The sequence below is a fragment of the Gopherus evgoodei genome, chromosome 7 (genome assembly GCF_007399415.2).
Source record: "Gopherus evgoodei ecotype Sinaloan lineage chromosome 7, rGopEvg1_v1.p, whole genome shotgun sequence".
Classification (NCBI taxonomy): domain Eukaryota; kingdom Metazoa; phylum Chordata; order Testudines; family Testudinidae; genus Gopherus; species Gopherus evgoodei.
In genome coordinates this window covers 87350675-87375374 of record NC_044328.1, presented here as the reverse complement: position 1 = coordinate 87375374, position 24700 = coordinate 87350675, and the positions used below count along the sequence as shown (strand labels likewise).

At 39.7% G+C, this 24700-nt stretch overlaps 1 protein-coding gene across 4 annotated transcripts in view; it reads left to right on the top strand.

Annotated features, from left to right (window-relative positions):
* Positions 1 to 19349, top strand: part of SFMBT1 (Scm like with four mbt domains 1) — a 139147-nt gene extending 119798 nt beyond the window's left edge. For 3 of the 4 annotated variants that reach the window (XM_030570311.1, XM_030570312.1, XM_030570313.1), the window contains 8 exons: positions 303 to 367; positions 2953 to 3092; positions 6460 to 6569; positions 8515 to 8690; positions 9435 to 9613; positions 9973 to 10218; positions 11552 to 11680; positions 13702 to 19349. In XM_030570311.1, the coding sequence (XP_030426171.1) occupies positions 303 to 367; positions 2953 to 3092; positions 6460 to 6569; positions 8515 to 8690; positions 9435 to 9613; positions 9973 to 10218; positions 11552 to 11680; positions 13702 to 13842 (1186 nt within the window). In that variant the 3' untranslated portion in view covers positions 13843 to 19349. The remainder of the gene's footprint in view (positions 1 to 302; positions 368 to 2952; positions 3093 to 6459; positions 6570 to 8514; positions 8691 to 9434; positions 9614 to 9972; positions 10219 to 11551; positions 11681 to 13701) is intronic. The other variant, XR_004001336.1, reaches the window with a different exon arrangement.
* Positions 19350 to 24700: the final 5351 nt, after the last annotated feature.

Here is a 24700-nt window from a genome sequence, read left to right as displayed (position 1 = left end):
TCAAACATGCAAAATGTAAAAACTGTGATGGTGTCTCCAAATGGAGTGGGCTGTGTTACCATGCATCTTTGAGACACCTGGCTTTTTCAAACAAGGGAAGAACTCTACTGGCATAGAGCTGAGCTAGATCAACACAACTAGCTCTTCCTGCAGCCTGAGTAAAGTTGTTAAATGCTACAAAGATAATTGAAACCTTAGGCTTGACACACTAAGTTGGAAGTGAGAAAGGACCTCACCTTTTTGCAATCTGGATGTTGATGGATCAACCTTGGTCTCTTCCCAACATCCTCTCTCCATTTCAGAATTTTGTCTTCAAGGGCTGTCCATGAGAGGCTGAAGAACCAGGAACTGAATTCCACTGATTCAGGTAAGCGTCTTGTTTGTTGGGTTAAGAAGGTAGGAGAGTTCTGTATCTCTATGGCATAATTGTCTAGCTGCTCAATAACTTCAACTGTCCTGAATTAGTACAATAGGGTAAAAACTTTTCTGAGGGATAATCTTTCAAACGGCAAGGAAGATTTAACTTGATAACAGCATACAATTACTGCTGCACATGGTGCAATGAGAACATGTCTTGAAGCTGGAAGTTGGATTATTGTAACACCTAATCTTTTCTCCCACCAATGGATGTGCTAGGAGCACCTGGAGCCGAAATATTTAGTCTTAATAACCCAGTTGTTTACAAAACACTTTCCTCTAAGCTATATAAATGGTATACATACCTGTAAATCCCATATGCTGTGTGAGACAAGGAAATTCTTGTCAAATTAATGTCTAAGCATACCCCAGCAAAAATACATTAAAATAATATTGAGAGAGATACATAAAACTCTGGCGCTTGGGTTGGGCTGTTATAACAAACACTTCATATTCCATACTGAACTGTTAGAATACTATATTGATGTGCAGGTTTGTTTGTCTTTGTGATAACTTGATCATCACTATAAAGCAAGACTTTTCAAAGTGTAAAAAAGTCATGTGCCAAATGGCGAAATCTACTCATTTTCTGAAGTGTTAAAAGAATGTATATAAGTACATCTGCTGATGAAACAGCTATACAATTCTAGCTGCATAGTATCAAACCCTAAATTGTTCTATTTCCCACACAGTAAAATGCATGTCTAAGGTTGTACCACTTTGCATATTAACTGGTTTTAAAATGGAGATATAATGTCAATATGTTAGTTTATAAACCACTGGAATTAGGGCCTTTTAGATTAAAGTGCTTTTCAATCAAAATTATAGGACTACTAGAGTAAAATTATTTTTATATTTGTACATCCATAAATATATTGATATAGCAGCTTAAATTCTGAATGATTCCAAGGTGTTTTACAGACTTTAACTGACGTGCAAACTGAAAACAAGGATTAACAGTTTAACAATGCAAAGCAATATTATACAACAGTTTAGGTTAGGAAGTAGCAAATAGCTTCACTGCTTGAAGCTGCAAGGAGAATTTAGGGAGCAGTAATTACTGGACTTGAAATTTGTCAAGAACTCTGGTGCTTGAATTACTAATCTTCTCCAATTATATCATGTGGCTAGGACCTTTGTGGGTTTTTTCCCCCTCCAACTGCATAGTTTTCCTTAGAATCAGGCTTACTTAGAAGAAAGAATATCTCCCGTTAAATCACCAGCACCATTTCCTTCAGTACAATGGAGTTTCTTTGTGGTCTGACCCAGTCTGACCCTGCCTTGCTTTTTCTGACACCTACCCAGAAGAAGATAGCATGGGTGCAGGTCATAGACTTGCATGAGATGTAAGACATAATCTCATACTGTATGTTACAGAGCCACTTTCTAGTGGAGGTTTGTCATACCTCTGTGCCCATTTCACTTGTATAATGCCCTCCAATCCACCTCCACTGGGACTCCAATGGCTCAAACATATGAAGAACTTTAAACAGCCAGCTTTTAATTTATGTTTTTGTAATAAATTTGCCACAGAAATGTTTCCTGAATGTCCTTTTTATTCCCTTTCAACTCCTCCCTCTTCCACTTTCCCCACATTGAACAATATTAAATTTCCCTAAAATGACAATGGCCATAGGTCTCTGACACCAAGTGATCAGGACCAAAGACTAGCAGTAAGCTCCAGTATTTTCCATCAGGACTAGAAATGTGTGCTTTCTACCTTTTGGAAAGGGAAACAGCCTGCTTTTAATGTAGTTGTATCATATACATCTAGCCCTTTTCAAGAAATCTCTTAAACTGTATCGGTGGTAACTTACATATCTATCTGCTTCTGAAGTCAGGTACCTTATTTACTCTATCTAGTGTAAGGCTTTTAAAAGGGTATGCACTCTGGAACCTTTTAAAAATTACCTGAAATAGCAAATTATTATGTCTGCTTTCTCCAAAAATTCTATTACTCAAAAAAGTGCTGTGTATTCCAGTGGAAAATTGGTAATATGCCATTTTTAATGGCATGAAACTCCCATCTCTAGCCTGGATAAGTATATATGTGACCCTAAGCCTGTAACTGGTGTGAGAATGAATATTGCCTGTTATGGGCCTCAGAATACTGACTCTTCATAGAAAAAGGAGGCAACCTTTCTGGTGCTGATTTTTTTTTCCAAGTGTTTTTTGCTGCTTACAATGTTAGAAGTAGTTGCAGGGAATGGATCATTGGGAGAGCAGAGATGAGATGGGCAGTCAAAGATTTATGATAAATTGCAGAGCTGTGTGACTAGATCTGGTGTTGGGCTCACTTTGTTATACGGAAATTGCCAATACATAAACAGGGTGTGAGCATGCATGTAAAATATAAGTACATCTCAGAAGCATCAATTACAATCAATGCTATCGTTGCAAATGTGACACTTTAACTCCCAAAATGTATGTGGCTTAAACTTTTTTACAAAATATTAAACTTTTCAAGAAGCCAGTCTTGGCTGGGAAGATTGCTTTGCATGATCTAAATCTTTGTTGCTGATTTTCATTTCTCAGTTGTAATTAATGGAAAGTACTGCTGTCCAAAGATCTACTTCAACCACCGGTGCTTCTCAGGACCTTACCTTAACAAAGGGAGAATTGCAGAGCTGCCTCAGTCTGTGGGACCTGGGAACTGCGTTCTTGTCCTTAAAGAGGTGAGAGGGTTATGAGCATGTGGTTGTGTGTACAGTACTGCATGTTAAACTCCCAGAGTGACTCTCAGTTAGAGATTGGTAATGGAGTAATCAATATAAGGCAAGGGTTCTCAAACTGGGGATCAGGACCCCTCAGAGGGTAGTGAGGTTATTACATGGGGGAGGTCACGAGCTGTCAGCCTCAACCCCAAACCCCTCTTTGCCTCCAGCATTTATAATGGTGTTAAATATATACAAATGTGTTTTTAATTTATAAGTGGGGGGGTCGCACTCAGAGTCATGCTATGTGAAAGGAGTCACCAGTACAAAAGTTTAAGAATCACTGAATAAGAGAATGATTATTGTTGGTGAGTGTTCTGTTTCTTGTCTAAAATTAAGCATAAGGTATTGAGTGGTTAGAGATGTGGTAAAATATCTCTGAGCCACCAGAGATGTAATCATTTCATTATTATTGCATTTCTTATTTTTATGACAAGTAAACCCTAATTAACATTACTGAAAATTACCAGCTGATGACAGAATAGTTCAGCCCTATTAAAATCCCTATAACATCCAGTTAGTTTATAATATTTTAGCACTTTTTTCTTTTTGCCAAAAAAAAAAAGGCATTTCAAGCAGCCCAAAAAGCTTCTATTGTGTATTGTGTTGGAATATATGAAATATGGTTTCTGTCCTGTGGAAAAAAAGTAATTGCGCAAAATATTCTCAACTGAATGGGAAAGCTCTCTCTTTTTAAATAGTTTTTTGTATTTTGTTGCAGGTACTTAATTGGGCCTATGTCTGTGCAAAGCTGCCAGATTCATGACTTTTTCACTCACACACAGCATTGTGAGTGAAAATGGAGACATTTTCCAATTGAAAACTGCCTCGTTTCAAGAAAATATTACACAGCAAATCCCATGAAAATGGCACTTGTGACAATAGTCATTTTGCTGAATTTTCCACAACAATATGTTTGGAGTGCAATGTCTCCTGAAATGAAATGGTGAATATTTTCTAGGGAAGTTTCTCTAGAATATTTTCCCCACTTTAGTACAACTTTCCCGAAATGACTAGAATGTGGGTTAAGTGTGGAGTTAACTCTCAGTCCTCTGCTTTATTGCATCAAACAAAAATCAGGAAGCAAAGATACTAGGGAAGGCTTTCTGGCAACCAAGCCACTTGTGACAACTTCTTCTGAGTTTATGATTTTATGGAAAATTCAAACCATGCCATGTATAAAAATCACAGTAGTCTTGCATCCGCTAAGAAAATCTGTAAGCATTTTCCTGTCCTTTGGTGACAGACAACATGGTGGTCAAAAAACCTGAACCCCGTCTACAACTTCTACTATAGTTAGCATTTGTAGAGCTGCACCACTGCAGAAATGTTCTTTTTAAAAAGAGTAAGCCACAGGTGAATACTGTAGCTGAGTTTATCAGAGTTAGATAAATTAATACCCTCAATAAATTTGCAGCAAAGCAGGTTAAAGATAATCAGATGGTATGCCTTGGGTGTAAGGTGACTGCCATGAGACTTGGGAAATAGTTCATTGTAACTTATGTTGTACAGTTCGCCAAGCAGCATTATAGGGGCACAGGATTCGCCTTCCTCTGAAGCATATGACATCAGCAACTACCCAAGGCAGGATGCTGGCTTTGATGAACCATTGGTTTTATCTGTCATGACAAATCTGTATTCCTGTGAGAAAGAACCAGATTATAGAAGCTGCCTCTGGGACGGACCTTTGTTGCATATTAAATATCTTTTTTTTTTTAAGTAGTAGATTTTGTGCTCCATTAACTAGAGAAATGGTGTTCTCTCATGGACAGAATATGGTGCAACTGCACAAGATCCTTTGTGGAGGTGTTTTTGCAACCTTTCTAGGAACGATGACCCTTGTTTTGTCTCTTTGCTTGTTAAACTGCAAATGGTGCTAGCTCTTCCCACATCAGATTCTATGTTATGTCGATACAGATGTTTCATTTCATAGAGGGTGAATTGAATTTGCTTCACTGTGGACTTCTACAGGCCTTTCGAGCAAGGCTCAGGGTACTCCACAGCAAACTGAGCCTATCTATATAGCAAGGCTTTTGGATTCTGCAGTACTCCCAGTGTGGCAGACTGGAAATTCTGTGGCAGCTTTGTTTAAATTAAAAAAGGCCTGACTTTCAGAAGTGCTGATGAATACCCACAAATCCTACCAAAGTCAGTAGCAGCTACAGGTGTTCAGCGTCTTTGAAAATCCATCCAGGAGTTTAATTATGAAAATGAATACTACAATCAATATAGTAGCCCTTGTGTTTATATTGATATGCTCAATATATTTTATGCTGCCCCTCCTTTTTGGTTTTTGATGTATCTGAGTTTTGAGCTGATCTATATAATCACCTTGTGGAAGCTGATGGGGTGAAGCTGAAGGTTTCGCAGATTGAGGCCTTTGACACCTGGGAATGTGTTTGGAGGTGGTTTGGGACTGTAGGAATAAGCATCCTATCTAGATCTTTCTGCTAAAAAGATGAGTGCGAAAATAATTAACTCTGAAATCTAAAGATGGGTTGAATGTCAAGGTGATTAACACCCCACTGACATACGAGGTTGCTAGCACTTTTCAGAGCTCTTTATTCAAGTTGGCTGCAGAATCAGGAAGGCAACACTGCACTGATAAAATTGCAAATGTGAGCAGATGATCACTGCAACAAGCTGGAAACTTTTTTTTTTTTAATGAAACCTTAGATTCTCATGCCCTGTTCTGTAGCACATGACTGATTTCACAGCCAAGAAGTCATTGATTACACAGGATCATATCTTTGGATGATACCCAGAATTATACCCTTTTTCCCACCCAGTGTCTATCTTATCTATTTATATTACAAGCTTTTGGGGAGAGGGCCATCTACTATTTTTCGTACAGTGCCTTGCACAATGGCATTCTTAGTTGTCTTTTAGGAACTATCATAATAAACATGATTAATAGTAAAATCTCAGGAATGAAGTAACATGTATAGGCAGCAAAATGTCACTGGCATTACCCAGGACTGCCTGAGCTTTATAATGTCTACCCTTGAATTAAGTTGGGTGATATGAGACAAGGACAGTGAATCTCCAAAAATTTCTGGAAGCTGACGAAATTAGTCATCTTTTGGCAGTCAAATTCTGAAGAATTGGCAAGACCCTGCTTACAGTCTGTTATGATTTATCATGTAAGCAGTTGCTTTTTTTTTTCCCAAATCCCACTATGAATGAGTTTAAATCTCAGATAGTAGTGGTTTGATGCTGGTTAATTCAGAAAAATGGAATCTGCCAATCCACCCTTGCTCTTTAAAACGTATTTACCTTATAAATAACCTAATGGGTTTTTCCCTCCTCTTTTCATCTCCATTTGCAGGTTCTCACTTTATTGATCAATGCAGCCTACAAACCTAGCCGTGTACTTCGAGAACTCCAGCTGGATGAGGATGCTGCCTGGCATGGGCATGGAGAGACCCTGAAAGCAAAGTAAATTCCTGCCCCACATCTCAGTCCAACTGATCTCAGTAGTAATATCTTCTGCAATCTACATTTTTGTTTAACTGTTTGCCTTATCAGAAAATGACATGTGATTTGTTCAAGACAAATAAGGGCACTGCATAACCAAACCCTCCAACTCACGCAAAATGTTTCAGGAACATCCAGCAGAGTTCAGCTGGTATGCTGTTGCTTACTGAATCAGATATGCTCTGATACTATTTTGATTTCAGTGTAGTATTACTGGAGTAACTAGTACAACGTGGCATATGCATTAGCAGATCGGCAGCAAAAGGGTAAAGGATTTGTAATTTGATTGAAGATAGTTTTGTGTTTCTGCTTTAAAAGTGTCAGGGAAGGTTTTCAGACTGTCAGCACCTTCAGCCAAATTCCATAGTGGAAAAATATTTCCCTTTAAATATTAGCCTGTTTACAGAGCTGGAGTCAAGCACTGGGAAGAGCTGGGTTGGGGAATCCTTTTTACATTTTTGATGCAAATATGCTGCCCAGCGCTCCTGGAGGCCTTACTGGTCCATGATTTCACTATTACTGAGAAACCAATATGTGGCTAGGAACCACACTGAATGAATATTGTGATCATGTTAACATGATATAATTATTAAACCCATCAATTTTGAGCCATTTGGTTAACTACCCAAAAGAGAAGAAAGATGGTGCTGTAGTTGAGGCTACTAGACTTTTACCCAACCAGGAGATCAGGATTCTCTTTCCAGCTCCGCCACATACTTACTGCATGACCTTAAGCAAGTCACTAACTCTCTCATTGCCTCCATTCCCCATCTGTAAAATGGACATACTTACCTACCTCGTGGGAGTTCTATGCACTCCGGTATAGTGATGGGTCCATAGAAAAGTTTATGTAAATAAAATAAATATTTTGAGAAAGGAAAGGTCAGTTTTGAATGGCTTATTGCAGTTATTAAATATATTCATCTGATATAACAGTGAGGTCAGAGATGGGTGGGCAGGCTACCTATGAAAATCCCTGCCTGTTTTTTTCTCCATGTTTCAGATTTTAGGGCCAGTATGTAATTCTAAGTAGAAGAACTGTGGTCTGAGGTATCTCCAATAGACTCACTAGCATATACCACTGGATGTACTAAAAAAGCAAAGCTAGGGAATGATGCTTGACTCAGCTATACACAACACCCCCACACCATGTAGTTCCTCCAGAAAATCTGTCTGTGTCGTATAAAGCTAGTGGACAAATAGAAGATGCCCTTTCTTATTGCTTCATCCTCTGCTGACATCAGGGAAAACATTAATCTGTTGTCTTCAGTCAAAAGAGAAGCTATCATTCTGGCACAAGGAGCCATTGTGTTACTAGCCTTTCCATTCCTTGATAAGTTGCTTAGTAGGTTGAGGAAGAGTGGTTGGAGTCACAGAGGGTTGGTAATGTGATATATAGCTTTCCACATCCAAATAACCTGCCAAATGTACCTGAGTTCACTGGGGCTGTAAGTTATCCATTTAATGGCTGTTCAGTGGCCTCTGCAGTGAGTTGGTGAAGTCAGTCCAGTTCCTAGTAAGGAGGTGTCTACATGCCAATGGACATTAATTGGCAATTTTTGCATTACCATCTTAGATTAGATGATTTAGTCTCCATGCCCATATAAACTATGGGAATATTTCTTCCAAATTATTTTGAAAATACACTAGCAGGGCAGTGTGCCGAAGCTTGGCACAGCAACTGCCCATGCTGTACTAGCTTGTTAATATTTATTCACATGTGCATCTGTCATTTTATGTTGCTAAAGGGAGGACTTGGGCTTTGGATCAACAATCATAAAAGCTCTCTTCAAACTTATTTTGAATATGTACTGTTTGATGTTGATAATGTAATACAGCACCTTTATCATAGTGAATAACAGTATTAGGACCAGCTAGATTATTGATGATATTCTCCCAATGGCAGGTACAAAGGGAAGAGTTACCGTGCCACTGTGGAGGTTGTGAGAACAGCAGATCGGGTGGCAGATTTCTGTAGAACAACCTGCATCAAACTGGAATGCTGTCCAAATCTCTTTGGCCCACACATGGTGCTAGATAAGTGTTCAGAGAACTGCTCTATCCTGACAAAGACCAAATACAGTGAGTAGATACTAGGGTTTTTTGCCAATGTAGTGATCTTCATTTAGACATTGCCTTGGATCCAGAAGGATTTCAAAATGTGTTACAAATTATATATCACTTCATTCACCCTAATGAGCAGCCCAAGTGCTAATGATATAGACCTAGATACCTGTATCTTGGATCAAAACAATGATTATCTAACAGTGAACTGCAACATCATAAAACCAACTATTAACTATTATGCCTAATGTTGTATTAATTCCTGCTGCTGATTTCTAGGACAAAAACTAATTCCTGGATACTTTCATTAAAAGTTTTATGTCACTCCTGCCACTCTGCTTTAGAATAAGCTGCTTCCATAATGTCTTTTACTAATTTGAACTCCTGGCCACAGTGAGTGTTGATTATGTATCATCTCAGTAAATCTGTACAGACCCCATCACCACCATCTGCCACTCTATAGCTGATGACATTGTTTGCACCAAAAACTGTTCATTTGAGGCCTTTCTCAGAACTAAAAAAAATATAATCTCCCTTTGTTGGGTGATTAACTTTATTAATAAATGCATACTTGATGTATTGTATTGAAGGAAAGAATCGACCCATTCATGTTGATGTTCTCCACAGTTGGGATTTCTTTTGGAAAGTTTTCTGCGAATGATTCAGCATTCCTGAGGGCTGATAAGTGATAACTAATGATGCTGAAGTTCCATTACAACACAATGCATGTGAAACACACGCCTTTTGCTTTTGTCCATATAGCGCACTATTATGGGAAGAGGAAAAACAAAAGAATTGGCCGACCGCCAGGTGGCCACAGTAATCTGGAAGCAGGCATGAAGAAAACAAGCAAGAGGAAGAAGAGAAGAAAACACTTCTTTGTCCATAAAAAAAAACGTTCTTCCACCTCAGTGGACAACTCTCCAGTTGGCTCTCCCCAGGTATGCAGCTACAGGAAACTTGCACAGTACAGTGCATGTTCATAGATTGCCTCGGTGGTGGAATAGGACTCTGCACAGCCAGTTACCAGTTCTTTTAGACTCTGTGCAGCCAAAAAGTTACTGTAGATCAGAGAGAAGAGGTGGGTGAGGTAGTATCTTTCAAAATCTTGTCTCTCTCACTGGCAGAAGTTGGTCCAATAAAAGATATTGCCTCACCAGCCTTGTCTTTCTAATATCCTGGGACCAACATTATTACAGTAGCACTGCATGCAACTGAGAGTGTAAAGATCAGAGACTGTCACAGGACTTTTATGTATTAAATTTCCCATTCTAAATTTATTATTTCTCTTCTCCTTCAGGGCAGTGGCGGAGAGGAAGAGGATGACCAGGATGACATAGATGAAGAATCATTGAGTGAGGACAGCACCTCAGAGCAGCAAGATGAACTGCTTGAAGAGTCAGAAGTGTCGGAGAAGAAATCGCGGTCCTCCTCCCCCACGCAAAGTGAACTGTCCCACTGCCTGGCTCAGGATCAAGACAAGCGGAAGAGGAAGCTCCGGACCTTTTCCTTCTCTGATGATGAAAATAAACCCCCTTCATCAAAGGTACCTCTTAAAATACAAAATTTCTTACTTTCTCAGTGGTTTGATCACTTCCTCAGGCATGCGGAGGGAGATACCATTAATTCACAATTTTTCCTCCATTTGGCAATTTGCTGTGAATTTCACTCATCATCCTGATTGAAAGTTGCTTTTAATTTCCAGTGTACACCTGGGCATGCTGTGTCCTGTCTTCCCAGTGCTAAATGCAAAGGCGACATTCCTTGAATTGCAAGAAGGGCTGACAGAGCAAATGTTGCCTCTAAAGGGGGTTAAGATAGCAGCTGGGATGATCTTACTGCCTAATCTATTCACTCAGCAAAGGCCAAAATGTTGTTGTAAGAGGATCCTGTCTTTGAAAATATTACCAAAATTATCAGCAAATTTTGGTATTTCTTAAAAATAAAAACGCCTGTCTGTGATGAAGTGACAAGCTGCTGCTGTACCAAACTGTTCCTTCAGGACTCGAGTCTGCAATTATTAAAACTTAAAATTAACATAACTGTAATGAAATGTAGTTTGATTGTATCAGAACCCACCCAAAACTTAAGAAGCATGAAAATAAGAAGGTCCAATGTGCCATTGTCAGATTGCTTATAATGCTATCAGAAGCACTCCATAAAGTTTTCAGTTCCATCTCCAATACAGGCTGAAAAGTAATACATACCACAACTTTCACTTCCATACAACCTTAATGGTGACCTGATATTCTCAGATCATCTCATAACAGTGCAAAATAACTTTCCAAATGAATAGACTAATATTACCAAGGTCACAGCTAAGGTTTTGCTTGTGTATTGTATGTGATGCTAGTCTAGACTTGTAGTGCGATACAGTGATAACCGGGGGAGTTGTGCACTTGAATGGGAAAGATGCATTCTCTTGGCCATGCAAAAATAAGAGTTTTCAGGCCCTGCTGCTCTCTGGGAATCCAGGAGCAGAGAGAAATGGAGTAAAAACCTGAGATTGCGCATCACCATGCCTGGTGTCAGGCAGGGACCATGAACTTGAGGGGACTAGCATCTCCCATGCTCAAAGCAGTATACAAATATTACTAATCTTCACAACTTGTCTGGGAGAGAGTTAGAGGATACTACACTAATTTTTTAAAAATTAAAATAATGAGTTTTGGGAATTTTTCCAAAAGCAGCACAGCAAGCCGTTCGCAGAGGTGGGATTTTAGAACTCAGCACTTCCTGACTTCCGATTCTTAGCATTCCGCTGGACTATGCTGCCTCTCTAGTTCAGAATTATTTTAAGAACTTGCTATGTGATCATGGCAATATTTCTGGACATGGCAAACATAACATTTTGGGGTTTTGGGGGGTGGATGGGTTAGGAACTAAAGATTGAAGTTGCCGAAAAGCTGCAACTGGACAGTAACCCTCTGGAATGGAGCGTGGCTGACGTCGTTCGGTTCCTCAAATCCACAGACTGCGCCCCGTTAGCCAGAATTTTCCTGGATCAGGTATGCAACACTTTTTAAAATACATGAACCTGCTGCTGCATTATGTGCTGATTGACCAACCACATGAAACCACTTTTGATTACTAAAGGGTAAAATATGTTACTTCAGTTTTTATAATGTTTTTGATATGGCAAAAAACTTTACACTTTATTTCTTACAGCTTGTTCTAGAATAGAGGCATTTGATTATGTTCCGTTGCTTACTGAATGTTTTGCTATGTGATGCAGTTGATTTCAAAAACTGACTTGGGATAAAACTGATATGCAGCAACTAGAACAGGTCACGATGAATTCAGTGACCTATTTGAAAGAGGATATAGAGCTTGTTATATTGACCCAAATAGCACTCCCAATATCAAATTATTTGTAAATATTGTACTGTTTACTATAAATAACACTTGCAGAGTGCTTTGTAAACCTTAAAGTTTGGAGACTGCTAAATATTTGTTACCAGGCATCACACAGTGCTTTGCTGATGCATTAACAAAGAGGAAGAGTGGTAAATAAAGTGGGGGGTAGCTCCCTTTGATGGACACCCAGACAGACAGTTAGCTGTAAAATCCCTCTGGGTAGCTGTTCTTTACTTGCTTTACCTGTAAAGGGTTAAAGTCCCCCACGTAAAGTGGGGGAAAAAGTAGGCACCTGACCAAAAGAGACAATGGGAAGTCTAGAACTTTTTTTAAATGGGAGAAAAAAACTTTCCCTTTGTCTGTTGTTCTCTGGGCTGCAGGAACACGGAGTAGCAATGCTATAAGCAGAAATGCTGTGTAAGATCTGAACCCGGTATGAAAAAGTATTTTCCATACCTTGAAGAAATAATTTGGATAGGGAATGTATAGGTAGACACTATCAGGTTTGTGGCTCTCCTCTGTGCTAACCCCTGATGCTTTTGTTTGCTTGTAACGTTTAAGCTAAACCCCTAAGAAGCTAGTTTGAGTGCTTAATTTTTAGAATTGCTCTTTTAAAAACTAGCAAATGCCTATGTTCCAGATGTATTTTCTTTCTTTTTGTTTTAATAAAATTTACTTTTTTTAAGAGCAGGATTGGATTTTTGGTGACCTAAGAGGTTTGTGCATGTTGTTTGATTAGCTGATAGCCACAGCTAATCTCCTTTGTTTTCTTTCTCAGCTCTTCCCCAGAGGAGGGTGAAAGGGCTTGAGGGTACCCCACAGGAAGGAGTTCCCAAGTCCTCCTCCTGGGTTCAAATGGGGTTTTTTTGCATTTGGGTGGTGGCAGCGTTTACCAAGCCAAGGTCAGAGAAGCTGTATCCTTCATAGTTGAATACAGGCCTGGAGTGGCAAGTATTAATTTTTAGAATCCTTGCGGGGCCCCTCTTTCTGCACGCGAAGTGACAGAGTGGGAATTCAGCCTTGTTTATCACAGGGACTCATTAGGGAAAAAATTTTAATGCATATTTAAGAGGGTATCAAAAACACAGCACAAAAGTGAGAATCCTTTTAATGTATTTTTTCATATCACATCTACTTTTCAAAGGTAGATTTTGCCAGTCTTGCCTGTTAAGTGCCCAGTACTACAAATTGCCAGGCCCCTCCTGGGTGGTGAACACAAATTTTGCTAAGGGCATAATATGAAGGCTGTAGGTGTTATTGAGGGTGTAATTTGGCCTGCACAACCTGTATTACAGTGTGAGGATGCATGAGAACACAACCCAGATTGCTTCTCTGAACACAGATTGAGTTTGCAGGGCTAGAAATTAGGGGGAAAAAATCCCATTACTTGTAAACTGAATACATTTTCTTTGGAACCATTGAGACAGTAAGGATGAAACCGTATGATCCCTTGTTTAGACAATTTAGAATGGACCTGCACTTCAAGATGAGGAAGGAAGGAAGCAAGTGGGTAATGAGAGGGAGATTTCTAGCTAACTGAAACAGCACAAGTGAAAGAGCAAATTCCTAGGGGTAGAGAGTTATGAGCTGAAACTTAAGGAAGCCAAAATTTGAATGGGAGTAAATGAGCAACTAATTCTGCCTTATCAATGTTCTGTTTGTCTCCTGACAGGAAATAGATGGTCAGGCGCTTCTCTTGCTCACTCTCCCCACTGTTCAGGAGTGCATGGATTTGAAACTTGGGCCAGCCATTAAACTTTGCCATCATATCGAAAGAGTCAAACTTGCTTTTTATCAGCAGTTTGCTAACTGAGGGGTGGCCAAATGGAAGTGGACCTTTGGAAGCACAACTGCAGCAACATGTTCCTCCCTTTCTGGTGGGAAAAGCCAAAGGGGATTAAACATCTGTTCAGCCACAGGTTTGCACTTTGAGGGAAGGAAGACAACATCTGAAGCAAAATGTCAGTGCCAACATAGCCGCTACCCTACCAGCTGGCTGCTAGCTTGGGAAGACGAGTCGTCTTTTGATCACGTCTTTTTTAACTTTTAAAAAATGGTTACAGAAACCTTTCCTATACGGAGACAGACATTTCAAGAGTTCTGGTGATGCAGAATTAAAGAAGGTAAAGGAGAGATGGATGCCATGTAAGTGAGAAGGCAGCTACTGGAAAATGTTTTTCCTACTCCTAACCAATCAAGAACTCCATTTGCTTTCCCTGAAAGAGAACATTTGCTTTAAGACAGCACTGACTTTGGGATGTGCTTTTTACACATCGGCGCTTTTTTTTTTTTAATTTAAATTAGCTCATTGTCAGGACAATGATGTGGCCACAGGGTTCTGAATGTACAGTATAGCAAGAGTTGTTTCTTTTATATTAGTGTTTTTGGATTCTTTTTTTTTTAGCTACCTCTGCCGTCTGCATAGTAAAAGTGATTACTGAGGATGGGAGGGGGTTAATTCTTTTGAGAAGTTCATTGGCAGCTGTACAGCAGCTGCTGTTCCTTAGAGAGATCTAAAGCTCAAAACCTTATCCCCATGGAGTTCTGATCTCCAGGTAAGCTCTGTTCCAAAGCTTTGACTGAAAACAGCATACATTTGTTTGGCACTTCAGGAGCATCATCTTTTTCTTTAAGAGGAGTTTGGAAAATATACTGCTTTGCACTCTCTCCCTGTTTTGGGTGGGAGAAAGAGAAAGGGCTCCCTATTCTGCACCCTGGCTGTCAGGTAGAATTACTGGACCTATCTTTTAAAAACATGACTTGAATCTCCTTGTCCCTTTTCTACCTGTACAAAGTAGCTGGGATCATAGCAGAGCATGTTAAATGCTGCTCTTCTCCCTGCCACCCACTACATGAACCTCAGGTCCGTGTGTAAACTAGGAAAACTCATCATCAGTTCAGCTCCAGCAGAGAAAGCAAGAGTGGGAACTTCAGTGTGGACATGACTCAGGGTTTTTTGACTCAGAGAAGGCCATTTGGCAAAAGTGATTGAAAACTAAGCTCTGCCTACACTAACTTCTGCCAGTGGAGCTGCACTAGTGGTGAACTACGTGTCAGGCCTGAATGGAATCAGATAGCCATCATAAGGAGCTCTGTACAGCTGTTCTCTTCGTAAGCTTTTAGTGGGCAACAGAGCCAATCTTACTGTCTAATACTGCTGTGTAAAATGGCATCAAACCTCAGATCCACTTGAAAATGAACTTTGAGTTCCAGATTCTATGCATTCATCAACCTCTGCCTGTGTTCGTAAATGTCTGGGGGAACATGAGCCGATATTTTACATACAGGTGGGAAATCAGAAAGCATGCCTTCCCTGCTTTTCCTTCCACCCAGACTCCTGCTGAAAGCCCTGAGGCAGGCACTAGGACACTTGAAGAAAGTAGGGGATGCTGGTGCTTGCTAAGGGAGTTTGTTTGAGGAGGCAGTGCAGGAAAGATATGTTTAGTGGCTTCCAAGATGTATGGTAGCTAGAGGCTGGCCATAGAGGCAGTCTGATCTCCATGCAAGCCTACTGGGTTTAGTTCCTAGGATGTTGTATGAACCAAACTGTAGGGTTCAGTTAGGGAATCCTTTGTAAACTGAAAAGTGTAGGGTTCACCTTGTCCGAGTGTCCATTCCTGGCCCATCCAAGACACTGAAATGAATGCAGTGAAGCAGCTTTCACTGAGAGCAGCTCTGGATAAGCAGAGGGTTTCTTTTGCTGCAAATCCCTTAGAATAGTTCAGTCAAGGCAAAAATATTTAGAGACGTGCTAAATTCCAAAGAATCCTTCTCCACCCTAAAATAAAAATCTAAATGTAAGTCAAACTATGTAACAGTTAATACCCTTTGGGAGGGAGGAGGTTTGAGATTGAGATGCACACCCCTTTCTTTTGTTTTTCAATCCATAGCTAGCAAGGTTTAAAACATATATTTATTGAAATCATGTCCCAATCCCCTCCCAATATGCATCTAATAATGGAAATTTTGGTTCTTGATTTTTCCCTTAGGGAAATGAAGTGACTTTTGGCACTTTGCCTTGACAAGCTTGATCAACATGCAACATCAGGCTGGACAATCATACAGAACAAGGTTTCCAAGGCCCTCTATTAAGTGAAGGAAAAGCTGACTCCAAACTCTGTTGGCAGCTCTGTAGCCAAGACTGCTGCATTTCCCTCTTGATAAAAATGGATGTGCTTAGGTAGATGTCAGAAAAGTACAGAACTTAAACGTAAAGAGATATTTAACAAACTTTTTTAGCACAGAGTCTAGGGCTTTTGTTTTAAAGTATAAATTTCATACTCCATTTGTCAGCTGCTTCAGAGGCCAGTGAAGTAGCTACAGGTCACCGTGGGCATGTTTTATAGGCTGATTTTTCTGCCTCACTTTGGAAGGCATTTGCAATCTGGTCCCAATGGGATCCACTTTTATCTGAGTTTTCAAAAGGGATGTTTTCCATTGTTTGTGTATAATGTTTCTATGCTGCACATATGTTCTTGTACACTTGACTTCCTGGGGAAAATGCACTCTGTCTTTATTGCTAGATTTAAAGGGGATATTTGGGATAGTCTATGGATGGTCTTTTAATTTGATACTGTTTTAAAAGATCCTTTTCCATCTACAATACAAAGCGGTATTTTGGCTTATATCTGTACACTGACATGACTTGAAATAGGCTCACGTGCTACTGTAGTTCCTTTGTTTCTGCAGAATTAGATAGCTTTGAGTAGTTTGTTGGGTGAATCTTGGCATTAGGCTAATCATATCTTCATCGGCAGGAGTTGCTGTGACCTGAACAGGCTTCAGGGATTATACTATATCCACTTGCCATCAGTGTTGCATGGGAGGTGGGCAATGGTGTTTTGCATGTCTCTAGGGAATCTTCACTACAGGAAAATGAGCTCCTTATTAGGTACCACTCACATATACAGAGGTAAAGGAGGCTCTTCCATGGCTGACCAGCTGAGGAGCACAGGATTTACTTTTCCTGCCTCGCTCACTTCTTTTCATATTATAAACTTGAGTGGCTGCATTATACAGTCTGAGATTAGCACATCATAGCTTTAGAAAACTTGGGTGCTACCCGCATAATATTTACTTATGGGGCTATATTTAGCCATGTTTAGCAAGCAGATTTCATTAGCGGGCTGGTGTATTGTACTCCATGCACTAGTAGAAAATGAGCCCATAGCAGAGTGGTGTTTGGTCTCTAAAAATGTGCATGTTTTAACATCCCTTGGATGGCAAGTTAACATGTCTCATTTACTGTCAGGTTCAAGAGCCGCTTTTAGCCGACTGTCCCAAACAGGCAGAGAAGAAAGGAAAGAGACCCTTCCAAAAAGGGAAAGGTACAAGACTGATCATACTGATCTAAAGCTACTTTCATTTTTTTCTAGCATTTTAAAAAGATGCAAGTAACTTTCTGGGGAACCAGGTAGAAAGCCATTCACATTTCAGGATGGTACAGAATGCCAGTGAGCTTACCAGACCCTTATGGATTTGATAAAGACTGCATGTTTGATGGGACTCAGGTGTAGTTTTTAGATTTCTCCCTATCACAACACTAAGAGTTCTCTGTTGTGGTGACAGACTTTCATGCTCGATTTCCTATTCCCAATTCTAATGATATATAGAGAGAAGAGAGGACTGTTAAGTTGCTAATTCAAAGCAATGTAAATATATTTATTACTTGCAGAACTTAGCACTCCATTTTTCCACATGATGTGCAAAGATTTTATATATAACTAGAATGAGGCTTGATTGGCTTATGAGATCTTGATGGCAGCCAAATAGGTTCTGCAAACCCATCAAATTCTGCAGTTTAAGATTGGCTAGGAAATGGATGCCTTCACAAATCCACGCCACTATTGTGTTCAAGACAAAAGAGCAAGGCAAGTATGTTGGCAAAAGAAAAGTCACTGGATTAGGTAACCTTATCATAAAGCCAAAAATATGATACTATACATAGCTTCTTCCTAACCAGCTGCTGTAGGACTGGTTACTGCCCTACTGTGAGTTTTGAATACATTCACTAAGCACAAAGGCCCAGTCCTCAAAGATATTTAGGCTCCTAACTTCCATTGAAATGAGTGGAGGCTAAATACCTTTGAGGATCTGGGCCAATGTAACTGAATATGTCTGAAGACTTCTTAAATGTTGGTTAAAAACTCCATTTCAAATTAATGATGTGCTGAGCTACATTTTAGTGTGTTGCCTAACTTTTCCCAAATCATACAAATAGCCTTGTTTTTTAAGGCAGCCTTATGGGTGAAAGGTTAGAGTGGGTCTTGGATACACTGATTACGGTATAAGCTTCATTATTGTAATTTGCCTTTTTTTAATATCATGTTTGAAAATTGACCAGCAAAAATGGAGTATAAGATTGGTAGGACTTCAGTATCTCCATGCTGGATTCTAGCTCACCATGAGTTGGATCTGTCAATGATCTGAAGCATATCACACACGGCAGATGGAATTGTTTGATCAGAAGACAAACTAGGTCTTTTTAGTCTCTCACCAATGGTGAGAGGCTGAGCCCGAAGCCATGGAAGTCAGCAGATCTCACTCTGACAAGCTTCAGAAGCAGAGGATCTCAGTGACTTAGCACAATCAGGCTGACACCTGTGATTGGCTCTGCTGTCTCATGAATACCTGTGAAAGTCTCCAGCGTTGCCGAGGGTGAGGAAAGCAACTCAGATCTGGCTTTAGTGGTGAGGCTGGAGCTCTCAGTCAAGCAGGGTGATGCATAGATGAGTTTGTGAAGTCCAGGAAAAAATGAATATCTGCCCCTTCCAGAAGTTGTCTAGCTCCAGTTTCCAAGAAGCCTCATGGAAAGATATTTTCTGTGTTTCTCTTGAGGTCTCATGTTTCTTATCCCTGTTCTTTCTTTTGTTTGTTTTTACTTCTGTTAAAGCCTTTGTAGACAATCAGAGGTCCGCTGGGAGACTCCATCCTGGCTAGTATCATCACCATGCATAGGCCTCTTTCTTATACTAAATCATTGGAATTGATGCACTTTTCCTGTATTTTGCCTTTTTAAATTAGCTGCTTGTTCTTCAACCAACCGACCAACAACAGAACCCGATTTAAATGCATATTGTGTTTGTGTCCTTCCTGCTTGCTTTTTTTCATTTTTTATATAATATATGCATTCTGAGTGAAATATGAAATGGAGAAGAAATATGCACAAGAAAATATGCCTATCTATTCCCATCTTTTTTGATAGGTATAGCAATTGAATCAAAAAGGTTTTTAAAAATATTTTGGATGACTATTTTGCTTCTTTCTCTGTAAATAAGAGTGTACAGAAGTTTGTGGTATATTATGACAGTTTTAAGTGGTTGCAAGAAAATTAAAAAACAAAACAAAAAACAGTGTTGCAGGGTTGTTTTTGTTTTTACTACAGTTGGGAGTAATATTTAGTACAAAAGATGGAAATCTGAGAAATCAGGGAAAAAAATCCCTTTCCCTTTCCAATATAATATTTTGGGAACTTCAGATAAAAGTTAACTGCAAAGTACTTTCTAACATCAATTAACTAAGCCACACAATTCTTCTGTTAGTAGTTTTTCTGAGGTTGTGCAGCCCCATCAAGTGCCAAGTCCTGTTCTTTATCTATGCTTTCTTCCTTAGGGAGGAAAGTTTTGGTGTTCTGTAAGTTGGAAAAATTGAGGCAGAGAAGGATGGTGGCTTCCCCAGATCACACAGTAGGTCAGTGGTGGAGATGAAAATAAAACCTTAGGAGTCCTCTGATCCATATTCTTCATCGCTTTCCTTTAGCTGAGTACAAGAGTGCTGTTAAAGTACAATTAAAACCAAACCATGTGGTAGCCTAACTATGCTACTGCTGGCACTCCATCAGAACAGAATTTATTTTTATTCATTTAAGTCTACACTTAAAAAAAAAAAATCTGGCTACGCTCCATCTCAATATCCTGAGTTTCACAGGGCAACTCTGATTTTAAAAAATAGCATTCCTTTCATGAGGTTTTTATACTGGTTTTCAGTAAATGAGTGCCTTACAGTTTGTTCCCCTGCGTACAGCTTAATTGCCCTGTACAGATTTTATACCACACACTTAAAACAAGTGAGATGTACCAGTGGGAGTGGGATAGAATTGCTTCTCCTAAATTGAACTGAAATCCTGTATATTAAAAGATATTTTTAAGTTACATCGATATTTGCTTATATAGCACCTTGCATCACAGAGATGCCTAATATTTTGCAAATTGTGTATTCAGTGAAAACGGTCTTTTGCCCTTTTAAAGTCTGAGCTTTGTCAGAGGGGAGTCCCACGAGAGCCATGTCAGCTTGCAACTACTGTGAGCCCTACAGTAGGTGTTACAGGAGGTGCTCAATTGGAAGCCTGGAGCGTGGGGCTCCTTGGTGAGTAAAAACTTGGTCCCAAAGCTATAACTTATTTCTATGAGGTGTCAATGTTCTGTGTATGCCGGATGCTGTGTAAGTTTAACCAGCCTGAGAGTCCTGTTCATGGAAAATACAGGTACAAAGGCCTAATGGAGTTAATAACCATCCAAGTCATCAGAGCTTGGAACTTGCATGTGCACCACTGATGAAATACAGGAGTGTACTTACTCATGTAGAGTGGTGTTGTTAAGAGGGTGCAGTGCTAGACAGTACCATAGTCCTTGTGGCAGTGATGTGTGTGAATGTTACCTCTACCAGCTGAGCTACTGTTTGGTGAGCTGTGCCCTACTTGAATCCTTTTCACCCTAGGTTTTGAAAAATTATATTTGTTATTGGAGTCCTCTTTATTTCTTCAGGTGCTTTTGAGCTCCAAAGCACTCAGAAGCGGGACGGGGGGGGAAGCTGTCTTGTTCAGCCTTTGCTACCCCATTTCCACTCAGACTTCATTTCTCTTTGCTCCAGTCACAAACAGGTAATTGTTACTGCCTGGGCTGTTTACTTACTGAACCACTAGCCATGCTTAAGTTCACACAGTTAAATCCTTTCAGTGCAACTCAAAACCCGATAGCAGTGACCCAATGATAATTGGAATGGAGAGGTAACGTGCCATACTTGGTTTTGCCCATACTCAGCACTCTAGAAATTTCAAAAATTCAAAAGAGATTCCTTTTCTTGGTATAAGCTTGGGGGAGAAGGGAAGAGAGAGAGCATTTGTCACTTACATCCTTAATATTCAGAAAATCAATGATTATTTGAGTTTCATTTCAAGTTGTCTGCAAAAATAGCTTGTGAGAGAGAGTTTATTTGCCCTCTGACAGACAGCTAGCAAAAAATGGGCATTTCCTTTTTGTTTGTGTGTGTGTGTGTGTCTTTCTAGCCTCAGCAAAGCAGATGTCACATCATTGTTAGGTGAAGTATGAGGTTCAGTATGGGTCGAGAAGGGATGTTAGTTTTTCACACATTTCACAATGATTCATTGCTATCAAGAACTATTCTTAACAGAGAGGACCACACCAAGTGTGTCATAAATCTGACCCTTAATGCAAGTTTATTCCTTTTGAATTTTTTTCCTCAAGAGGAGCTCACTCTCCTCCAAACTTCTTCTTATTCCTTGCCCCTTTCCTATGTGGGGTCAGTGACTTATAGCCTTCTTCCAAAACTCATGATCTGTCATGTAGATTAGTGTGTGTCCTGTCCATCAATATCCAGTCAATATACCAAGTCTCTGGCCTCTCTTTTGGTTGTCTTCCATCCACAATCATTGCAAGAGCCATCCTACCAGTATAGCTTTCAGGTCTCTGCTGCATATGCCCATACCAATGTAGCCTAGCCTCCCTAAACTTGTCTTCATTTGGAGCAACTTCATTAGGCTACTTACAATCTTATTTCATTTCCTATCATGGAGTGTCCAACCATTTGACCATCTCAGTATCTTCATTTCAATGGTGTAATACATACTGACTTCCTTTCTTGTGGCTGACCAAGTATCTGTTCCATACATTAAAATGGATTGAATTACTGTTTTATATACTCTGCATTTTAACTTTGATATTTTTGTCACAGGGAACTGGAGACATTTTCCTTCATTCTATCTGTGTTTAATTCATGGCTCATGTTAAACATTGCTTTCTACTGTTCTAGGGTTTTTCAGTTCTCCTATATCTCTTTGCTCTTCCCTAGCATCTAAAGATCATAAAGCACTTAAATATTATTGGATGAAGCTGCACAACACCCCAATGAAAAGTACTCCTATCTCTCCTTGACAAATGGGGAAACTGAAGCTGAAGAACTGGCAATCAAGTGATTAGTCTGTGGTTGTAGAGCTAGTCTGTGGCTGTGTTGCAAAGAGAATTCATATCTCTTGTCACTAGTCCCATGATTTAGCCCAAACACACACTCCCATTCAATTTGAACATGACAGTAAAATTGCTGCTGCCAGCTCATGGCTACTTGAATTACTGTGTATGATCAATTGGCTAAATGACCCAGAATGTTCAATCCTCTGATAAAATGCAAAGAGCTGTCAGCTTCCAAATTCAAGTCAACAGAATGAGAGCATCTTGCTGGCTCTAAGAAAAGAAAACCAAGCCAGAAGCTGCCCAACTCATTTGCCTTGTTGGTTGTGAGGCTGCCACACTCTCTGTAACCCACTGAGAATTACCATCCATAAGGTCAATGCACATTGAAGAATTACATAAGACTTTCAGGTGCAGAGGATGGATAAAAAACACATTGTAATTTGGTACTTAATTTCAAAATGTATTTAAGTGCTGGTGAAAGGTGTTGAGTGAATGATCCTGGAGAAGGAAGTCCTTTTATCCTACAGAACAGCAGCATGGTTAGTGACAGTGTCAGCTACCCAAAGCCTTGCACAGGTGCTAGACCTCCAACTTGGAAAGACTACATCTAAGGGTGAGAAGTGTTCAGTCTTTATAGCCATTCAGTCTTTTAACTCTTTGACACAACTGTCAACAATAATGTTCATTATTCTGGTTGTGGTGACTTGGACATAAATAATAGAGGGGGTTCAGACCCCCACTTTGTTGTATCTTAACCTTATTCTTCTTGCAAACTCAGACATTTTGCAAGGCACAGCAGAGTGTGGGTAACTGTCATTCTCTCTAAATTACTCTTCTAACTTCTTATGCCAGTTCTTATAAGTAAATTAGAGCACACCTTGCTGTTACTCCTACATCAGTACTGTGCTAAGTGAGATGTTTTTTCTGTCCAGTTATAGCAGCTCTTAGTGTTACAAAACTATCTTATAATGTAAGATTGTCCCTTATAAGCCAATACCTACTGAAAATGAGGATCTAAACATTAAGCTGATTTTTGCCATAATTTTGCAATGTGGTTAAGATGCATAGTTTGATGGAATTAAACAGATTGGCCTTTGACCTAAATATTCCTCTTGAAAATGGTGATCGGTACTGTTACTCATTGCTTCTTCAGTTACTGTGCAATTAGATTCTCTTTAGAAGAGGAATATTGCTTATTAAGGGCATGTCTACACTTTCGGAGCAATCAATCCAGCGGGGGTTGATTTATTGTGTCTAGTGAAGACGCAATAAATTGACCGCTAAGCACTCTCCAGTACTCCACCGAAGCAAGAAGCGTAGGCAGAGTCGATGGGGGAGCGTCAGCAGTCGACCTGCTGCAGTGAAGACATCGAAGTAAGTAGATCTAAGTGTGTTGACTGCAGCTATGAAAATAGCATGGCTGAAAGTTGTGTAACTTAGACCGACTTAGTTTGCTCCCCTCCCACCCCACCTCAGGGTAGACCAGGGCTGTAGAACTAAGTCCCTAGTTCTAATGATCTCAAGCTTGCTTAGTTTAGGAGTCTGAGCTACAATGTCTGGCTTCACATAATAAAAGTCTACCAAAAAACAGTCTGGTGCAGTTCTGATCCAGGGTTTGGTCCATCATAGAACACCCACTGTGAAATTCAGATCCAGGTTTGGATACTTAAGTGAAGTTAGAGGGTGTTTGGATTATCTGAGATTAAATCCAGGTTAATCTCTAGGAATATTACAATCTGAAAGCTAGTTAGCTGGCTGCTAAGTTATGTCTCTACTTTTGTTTCTAATAGACAATGGAAAAATACTTGTGGAACATTAATGTGGCTGAAGGCTGAACATTTTTCAGTGCTTTATTCAGGTAGGCTGTTAAAAATGTAATTCCCCCTCTCTGCCTACAAAGGTATACACGCTATAGTCAGACTGTCCTTTAGAAAAACATGTAAATAATTCTCATAGTACGATCCCAATACATTTCAGAGGGGTCCGTTAACATTCAATATCTGTAAATATGCAACTATCTGTAAGTATTTATTTAATTTATAATCCACTCAAACCAAATAATGCTTTACTTAACTGTTGAAGAATGAAGAGGTCTGTCATATCTTTTAAGTAAAGCTAAGTGTAGACAAGGGTCTGGAATTTGTAATGGGATACTAATGTTAGTTCTTGGTGACTGCTTCTCCCTCTGTCTGTGGTCTTGGTTCGGTTCTGAATGGGAGTTTATCCACCTCACAAAAGCAGCCACCACACATAACGCGAGTTCTCTTGCTTGCTGGAACTTTTACCCAAGAGGTCAAGAAGTGAATAGGCATGGTTATTGAACTCAGCTTTCACTTACTGAGCCATGTCCCTTCAGTAGTGTAGGCAGACTGCACTGGTCATACTGTGTCTCTGCTGTAGATAAATTTAGAAATACAGGCTACATACCACTAAATAATCATAAGCACCAAAAGAGTCATGCTCTTT